General features: G+C 39.0%; 1 protein-coding gene across 1 annotated transcript in view; it reads right to left on the bottom strand.

Annotated features, from left to right (window-relative positions):
• Window positions 1-288: 288 nt before the first annotated feature.
• dnm3a (dynamin 3a) overlaps window positions 289-9,319 on the bottom strand; it is a 270,163-nt gene continuing 261,132 nt past the window's right edge. The window contains exon 21 of the mRNA XM_041208391.1: window positions 289-415. Coding sequence (XP_041064325.1) covers window positions 376-415 — 40 coding nt within the window. The 3' untranslated portion in view covers window positions 289-375. The remainder of the gene's footprint in view (window positions 416-9,319) is intronic.

The raw sequence follows: 9,319 nt of genomic DNA, 5'->3' as shown, positions 1-9,319 counted from the left end.
TAGTCAATATTTATCCCTCAATCAACATCACAGAGACTGATTATCTGGTAATTATCACATTCCTGTTTGTGGGAGATTCCTGTTCCTTCCTATATTACAGCAGTGATAACACTTCAAAAGTACATCATTGGCTGTAAAGCATTTTAGGATGTCCCCAGGTCATGAAAGATGCAAAATAAATATAAGTCTCTTTTTACAACATCAAAAATCAAAATGTTAAAACCAAAAAGCACATCACAATTTAGAATGGAATTGAGTTTATTATCAGCATAAAGTTAACAGTTATATACATGGAAAATAGTGCAATCGCATGACATAAATCAAATAAAAAATACAAATACATTATAAACATGGATATAAGTTAACTCAGTGTCTTTATGAAGTAGGTCTTCCAGGAACTGCCGGAGCGGGACGCCTAAACATAAAAAAGGAGAAAAAAATGGAGATGAGTTGCAAATGAAATGAGCATTCTAAACCTAGAGCAAAAAGTCTGGACTGATGTAATACCAGCATGAATAATAGGACAGCTGTAAATGAAATGAGGATGTTCTGATTTGTATTTTACAGAAACTAACCAAAGAACCACCTCTATCAACAAATTCACAAGTCAACAAAAGGATATTGCATCACTATGGTTAATAAAACCGATGACTCTTCATTTATTCTTTAATATCTTTGAAATTATAATTATTCCAAAGAAAAAAATAATCTGCAGGTAAAACTAAAGTTAATGGAGGTCCAGATGTAAATATCTCGCCAAATTACTAGTTTGCAGAGTTTGAGAGACTAAAATACAATACAGTTAGACATCTGTGGAGAGACAGAGCTAAAAGGTCACCAAGTTGAAACATTATCAGAACTGGAAGAAGTTGGAGATTTCACACTTTATAAGAAAGGACAGAGTCAGGGAATATGTGGAGTGTGGTGGGAGTAGGAAAGGTAAAAGTGATAGGGTGGAAAACAGTAGCAATTAAATGACAAACAGGAAGATGGTGCAAAGGCAAAAAAAGGTTCTGATGGGACAAGTAAAGAAACAAAAGCTGGATCCACAGCAATAATCCCTCTAAACTACGCGACCATGCAGCAAATGGGATTGTGCCACACAAGGACCAAAGAGATCACACAAAAGCAACGTTCACTTTAAGCTTCGTGCATGCACGGCTAAGCGTCAATCTTAAAGAGACTGCATAAAGAGACCAAGCTGGTCATACACAGCAAACAGAAGTTAGAGGGAACAGTGGTCCAGAAGATGTGTAAATGGTTACAGCAGAGTAACAAAGGAAGAGAAACTGGTGAAGAGGAGAAGGCTTCTCTGCCTGGGAATGTGGTGGAAGAGAAGTGGGTAGACTCCAGCGATGTGGACCATGCTATTGCCTATGTATGGTTAGAGGATCCCCAGCTCAAACCTCCACCACTACCAGCAGTTCCGGTGCAGCCATCCTCCATTAATGAATGTCCGAGAAAATGGGAACAATGGTTATGATCTGAAGTTGATTGTCTCAGCATTGAGTTCGGAAGGTTGTAATGTGCCTAATCAAAAGATGTGGTGTGGTTCCATTAGCTTGTGTTGAGCCATCAGTGGAGCTAGGAGGCTGAGGGAGGTTTGGAGAATTAAATTGGCAAGCGACCAGGAGCTCAGGGTCATTCTTGCAGACTGAATTGAGGTGTTCAGCCGAATAATCTCCCAATCTCCATTTGGTCTCTCCAATGCATTGTGAGCAACAAATACACGATACTAAGTTGAATGAAGTATGAGGAAATTGCTGTTTTATCTGGAAGGAGTGTTTGGGGCTCTGGATGGTGGAAAAGAAAGAGATAAAAGGGCTGGAATTGCAACACCTGTGATTCAACAGGAACGTGCTGGGGTAAGGGGAGTGATTGTTGGGACGATCGAAGAGTGGACCAGGCTGTCACAGACGGAATGGTCCCTTCGAAATGCCAGAAGAGGAAGACGTTTAGTGGCGGCAGTGAACCGAAAGTGGTACAAATGGTGGAGGGTGATCAGTTGAACGTGGAGGCTGGTGGGGGTGGGCTGGTGAAGTTAAGAGGAGCCCTACCATGATTCTGGGAGGGAGTGTAAGTGGTGAGAGTAGAAGTGTGGGAATGATGGACACGCTCAAGGGCCCTGTCAACTATAGTGGTGAAGACTCCTCAGTTGAGGAAAGAGGAAGATATATCGGAAACACTGATATGGAAGGTTGCAGCATCAGAACAGATACAACAAAGATAGAAAAACTGCAAGAATGGAATAGAGTCATTACAGGAAGTGGGTGGGAGAAAGTATAGTTAAGGTAGCTGTGGGAGTCAATGAGTTTACAGTAGAGATTGGTGGGCAGCCTACCCCTAGAAATAGAGATAGAAAAGTTGAGGAATGGAAGAGTCAGACATAAATCATGTGAAAACAACAGAGGAGTAGAAACTGGAAGCAACTTGATGAAATTTTCCAATTCAGGGCAAGAGCAGAATCCAGCACCAACACAGTCATGTATTCCCACCTCCTGGTTCTGTACCAGCTTATAAACTGTTACATCTCTAACTTCTTGCAGTTCTGATGAAAATAAAGCAACATACTGTGGACACTGGAAATCTGAAATAAAAACAGAAAATGTTGGAAAAATTCAGCAGGTTTGACAACATCTGTGGAGAGAGAAACAGAGTTGATGTTTTGAGTCCGTGTTGACCCAAAGGGTCATACGGACTCGAAACGTCAACTCTTGTTTCTCTCTCCACAGATGCTGTCAGACCTGCTGAATTTTTCCAACATTTTCTGTTTTTGTTGCATTAATTCTGTTTGTCTCTCCATGGATGCTGTCTGACCTGATGAATATTTTGAGCAGATTTTTGTTTTCTTGCTTTTGCTAAAAAATAGTACAAAGAATTTGCTTAGTATATAATAAATTGGTTAAGTGATATTTGTGTAAGCAAATCAGCAGAGAGATTGGAGCAGCGTATTAGCATCAGCATCTCACTACATATTGAGAAATACACCTAAGAAAACACATAGGCCAGGATTTTCCCCCCGTCGGGGGCAAAGTTAAAGGGCAGGCAAGCACAGCGCTTCCTGTGTGGGCAGGGGGAACCCCAAAATCGAGAGTGTGCTCTTTCACGCATGCACACAACAGAGCGCACTCATCTCCCTGAGGCTAAGTGCAGCCTCAGGGAGATCAGCTCTGAATGTAAAAAAGCTAACAATAGAAAAATAAAATTTCCCTAACATGTCCCCTCATGTGACATTGTCACATGAGTTGGGACATGTCCATAATTTTTACAAAAACGTCATTAAAATTTTTAAAAACCTACATGAAACCTTATCCCATCCATTAATCAGTTTAATAACTCTGTCATTGGCCTCAATTAACCATTGACAGGTTGGCGGGCTCGCAGCTGATTTTGCTGAGCCCCGCCTACCGGAAAATTTAAATGGGGCAGGGTGACATTGGGAGTTCCGTCCAACGTCATCGCGTGCTCATTTTACGCGTCGGCGAGTGGGCCCCCTCCCCTGCCGGGAAAATCCTGCTCATAAAGTTTTGCTTTGCTTGTTACACAATTATGCAACGTGGCTAAATACAGTTTCGTACTTGCCCGTTTCAAAACAAATATCAAGTGAACAATGCTCACTGTCAAAGTGGATTTTAATACCCACACCAACATATATGTTAATATTTTGCAAACAGTAAGGTAGAAGATTGTATCAAAATCAGTTACATCATGCTATTAGCGCACAAGTACAAGAAAAATAGACACAGTATCAAGGAAGTAGATAATTGTCAATGAAGTACAAATTTCAAATTAAGCACACAATTTTCAATCTCATGACATGATGACCATTCTTAGCATTACAGTCTTGGGAATGTTGTGTTGGATTTAGGAATGCCTGACATCTCCTGTTGTCCATATAAACTTACAAAAAATGTTTGATTTTGCAAGCATTCCTTATTTGTTTTCCGTCCAAAGTATTTCAATCATGTTAGTGACAGGGAAGTATCCATGCACTCCACACTGCAATGGGGTCTAGGACTTCAGAAAACTGCCTGGTGCAAAACGACCTCAAGGTTTGGGTAACAGATATAGCCATAACTCAGAGGTTCAATATAATTTACTAAGATCTTCATCCTGCCTAACAAAAGTCTCGAAACCCTATAATTGAGGTAAAACAGTCAGATTTACGAAAAGCAGTCATACAGCTGAATCTAGAGAATTACAAAGATTCACCACCCTCTGAGTGAAGAAATTCCTCCTCATCTCAGTCCTAAATGGCCTACCCCTTATTCTGAGACTGCGTCCACTAGTTCTAGACTCACCAACCAAGGCAAACACCCTATCTACATCTACAGTGTCACGCCCTGTAAGAACTTTGTAAGTTTTAATGAGATCACCACTCATTATTTGAAACTCTAGAGAATACAGGTCCAGTTTCCTCAATCTTCCAGCATGAGACAACCCTCTCATCCCAGGGATTAGTTTGGTGAACCTCTGTTGCACTCCCTCCATGGCAAACATATCCTTCCTTAGATAAGGAGACAAAAACTGTACGCAATACTCCAGGTACAGTCTCACAAGGCTCTATACAATTGCAGCAAGACATCTTTATGCCTGTACTCCAAACCCCTTGCGATGAAAGCCAACATACCATTTGCCTTCCTAATTGCTTGAAGTACCTGCATGCTAACTTCGAGTGACTCATGAACAACTTACATTCACACCTAGATTTGTGTCATCTGCAAATTTGGAAATATTACAATTGGTCTCCATTCCAAATCATTTATATAGATTGTGAACAGCTATGAACCCAGCATTGATCCTTCTGGACCCCAATGGTCACAGCCTGCCACCCTGAGAATGACCCATTTATTCCTACTCCCAGTTTTCTGTCTGTTAACCAATTCTCCATCCATACCAGTATATTATCCCCAATCCCATGTGCTCTAATTTTATTTACTAACCTCCCTGTGTGGAACCTTATCAAAAGCCTTCTGAAAATCCAAATACACCACACCACTGGCTCTCCTTTATCCAGGCTACAGGTAACATCCTCAAAAAACTACAACAGGCTTGTCAAACATGATTTTCCTTTCATAAATCCATGTTGACTCTGCCCAATCATATAATTATTTTCCAAGTGTCTAGTTATTACATGCTTTATAATAGATTCTAACATTTTCCCTCCTACTTATGTCAAACTAACAGGAATGTATTTCTTCATTTTCTCTCTCCCTCCCTTCTTAAATAGTGGGGTTACATGTTTTCCAGTCTGCAGGAACCATTCCAGACTAGAATTTTGAAAGACAACACCCAATTCATCCAGTATCTCAATAGCCACCTCATTCAACGCTCTGGGACATAGCTCATCTGGTCCAGGAGATTTAGCAACCTTCAATCCAATTAATTTTTCAAATACTATCCCTTTATGAATACTAGTTGCTTTCAGTTCCTTATTCTCACAAACCCACTGGTTTCCTGTTGTTTCTGGGAGATTTCCTGTATCTTCCTCTGAAGACAGGCACAAAGTAATCGTTTAGTTTCTCCGCCATTTCCCTATTCTCCATCATGAATCCTCCTGTCTCCACCCGTAATGAATCCACATTTGTCCTTGCTAACCTTTTCATTTTCACATTCCTAAAGGTTTTACAATCTGCCTTCATGTTTCTCACCAGCTTGCATTCATATTCTCTTTAACCTTTTTTTTAAATCAGTTTCTTAGTCCTCCTTTGCTGGATTCTAAATTGCTCCCAATCCTCGGTCTTACCACTTTTTCTGGAAACCTTATAAGCCACATCCTTTGATCTAATGTAGTTTTAAACTTCTTTTGTTAGCCACGATTGTTTTACATTTCCTGTTGGGTTTTTGTGTCTTAGAGAAATGTATATTCACGGTAGACCATGTAATACTTCTTTAATTACTAGCCATTGCCTGTCTACTGTCAATTTTTTTATTGTATTTTCCCACTCCCCCATAGTCAACTCACTCCTCATACCAGTTACCTTTGTTCAGATTTAAGACCCTAGTTTCAGAACGAACTATGTCACTTTCAAACTTAATGTAAAATTCTACCCTATTATGGCCACTATTTCCTAAAGGATCCTTTACAGCAAGGTTACTAATTAGCCCTTCTCATTACATAATACTAAATCTAAAATAGCCTGATCCCCACTTGGTTCTTCAATGTACTGCTCCAGAAATCCATCTCGCACACACTCCGGGAATTTGTCCTCCACAGCATTAGTGCTAATTAGGTTTACCCAGTCTATATGTAAATTGAATTCACCCATTCTGCCCCTTGCTGTTTCTTAGCTCCACCCAAACTAATTCTACATCTTGATCTAAGATCATCTCTCACTAATGTACTGATCTCATCCCTTACTAACAGCGCTACCCCACCTCATTTTTCTTTTTGCCTATCCTTCCTAAATGACGAATATCCAGTTCCCAGTCTTGGTCACCTGTAACCACATCTCCGTAATGGCAATTAAATCATACCCATTTACCTCTATTTGTGCCTTCAAATAATCTACCTTATAGCAAATACTGCATGCATTCAGATAGAGTGCCCTTAACTTTGTCTTTTCAACATTATTCTGCATTCGGTTCCTATTTGATGCTTACTTTTGCTTCCTTTGCCTTCTAATTTCGCTTACTACTTTAATAAAGGGTTAGGCCACTGGCTTCACATTAGGGTTGGTGAGGGCTGCAATTTAAGCTGTGTCAGATAATAAAATCTTCTGGTATTGCTCACTAATTCACAAATATGTTGCTGTTGCTGCCTAGCTTTGCAAAAACAAATGTTTGGCTCCATTGTCCACCACAGCAATGTGCAATGGCCTCAAAGCCTGTCCTTGCAATTGAACGGAGATGAGCAAAAGTACCAAGTAAAATAAAAGATAAGGAAAGCAGCTCGAGAAACAAATAGCACCATGCTGAAAATCAGTAAAACAATATTTGAAAGATTCCCTTTATTTAAATGTAGATATTCTTCAACAGGTTCTATAGAGAGATTAGAATTCCCCCTTTAACTGTAGACATTAACTGCAATAAAATCAGGTGACTATCAAGCAAATTTAGATTATCCAAAATAACAAACTCAGGTTAGCCCTTGAATTTTTTGTGCGTATTCTTTGTAGTTTAAAATTCTCTGCAATTTAATTACAGCAAATAACTGACGTGACAAATTATGTTAAAAGTTACTGAAAGCAACTGCTGCAAATGAATCTGAGTAGAGGAAGTCATTTTAAGACAAGCTATTTGTGCATCTTTTCTGCATTTTGTTATTTTACTGTAACAACAAGCAGTACTCAGTTGCTTTTCATTTATTAAAAGTCAGAAAACAGCATTAGTTGCAAGTCACAGCTTTGCCTTATTAATTTAGTCAGGATGAGTCTGACTGCCAGATTATAGTGGGCCGAGTGAGTGAAGGGGGAGGCCTTCGGACATAAGAGCAAGAATGAAAAACGATATTAAATGTATGAGTTTACGCCCCTCCTTATCCCTTCCCCCTCTTGCAAGCTTGAATGGAATGTAGGGGCCTCCTGCCACAAGGCATCTGCATGTTTTCCAAACCAAGCTCTGCAAAGTAAGGCGCTTTCATGTTTTACGCTTAAACACTTTATGCTTTTCTACAGCACAAAAAGCAATGCCAAAATGCCCACTTTCCAAATTTGAGCAATGTATAATTCAGAAATAACACTTTTCAATTTATTTATCCTAAATGTTCCTGTACAAATCATTGCTGTAAATTTCAGCAGACAAGTTTTAGGTGTCAGTCCATTTGACAAAAACATAATGTTAAATACATGAATATAAACACAATCATCCTGATGATTTCCTCAGTGATCCTTGGTGCCTGGAATTTATTTGACTGAGCTGCAGATGTTCTTCTCCTCGTGGACTTTAACTCACCAAGGGTCATTTCTTGCTCACTGTAATGGGGCACAAAATTCTTCAAAATAACTTCAACATGCAATGATGGCTCTTCCAGGGTTCCGTTTTAGAGAAAATGGACAAGCAATGTCTATCAAATGTTTTTAATTAACCATTTTTATTATCACTTCATGTATCTCTGAGCTTACTGCACTCTTCAGCCTGTATCTTTTCATTATGTTACTTTTGTTGGGTAGAACCAAAAAATTCTCAACAGCAATAAGACAAGACAGCCTTTTACTGATAGAGGCTGCTTAAAAAAACAGTCCCTACCAAAATGAACATGAACCACAGCACTGCAAAATGATGGCAGACTAAGGTCACAAGCCGAACAACAGCGTGCTCTGGATACTTACAGGCAATAGAAGCAACTAAAACATTACTCAAGTGATCGTGATTTGCAACTGGTATATGTGAGGAAAATTGTGAAATTTCTCCAGGGGGAGCTCTTTTCTATGTGGAGAATTCAGTTGATTTCAGTGAAATGGCTGTGTGCTATTGCCTCAAGTTAACACATTCTCAAACTGCAATGAATCGTAGGTGCATTCTATGAGACTGTATATCTAACCTGTCTAATGCTTTACATTTGGAATAGTAAAGTTTTAGGCAACTCTTGACTTTGTTAATTCAATCATTTATGTATAAATAAGTTCACCTTGTTGGTCTAAAAATATTTATCTGGTTGCCTTATCGACTATATTTCAACTTCTTTATGTAATTTAGCTTAATTAGTGTCATAACTTATTTTATTTAATGGTTTTATATTTGTTCAGATAAATAGCCTTTATGCTTAGGGTGACAAATGCTGCACTTGAAATTCAGGGGGTAATAACTTAAAAGCAATGTAAAATATTTATATTACACCTTTAACACAGCATTTCCTGGCTAAGAAGGTGAATGTGCAACTCATTCCAAGTCATTTCCAATAAAATAAGTACAGTTGGAAAGGAAATTTATCTACTGATTTCCCATCTTTGCTTCTATGATTCTTCGTCTGTTAAGAAGCATCTATTTTCTGCTCAGCACCTTCCTTAATAATCTAGCTGAATTTGGAAACGAGACAGCTAGGGAATTGTGAAGATTCCATGCCCTCATGGTGATTCAGTAAAACATTCCAAGACACACACTACTGACAAACACCATTTACCTCATCTGACCTGCCAGAACCATACAGTCTCCCAGTAACAGCCTCTAACTTCTTTAAATAATGTCATGATTTTCCCCTACTATCCAGGCTAAAAGTCAGTTCCATGTATTAATCACTGTGTATAATATTAACCTTGCATTTCACCGTGTTAAGCCCATTGTACTCCTTATCCTAATGTCACTAGTTTAGTACAAAATAGTGTTTTAGATTTACCTTTTCTGTAGTTATTTCTTAAATACCTCTATGACATCCTTTAAA

Source organism: Carcharodon carcharias, chromosome 16 (genome assembly GCF_017639515.1).
Source record: "Carcharodon carcharias isolate sCarCar2 chromosome 16, sCarCar2.pri, whole genome shotgun sequence".
Taxonomy (NCBI): Eukaryota; Metazoa; Chordata; class Chondrichthyes; order Lamniformes; family Lamnidae; genus Carcharodon; species Carcharodon carcharias.
This window is presented reverse-complemented; position numbering and strand designations above follow the sequence as displayed.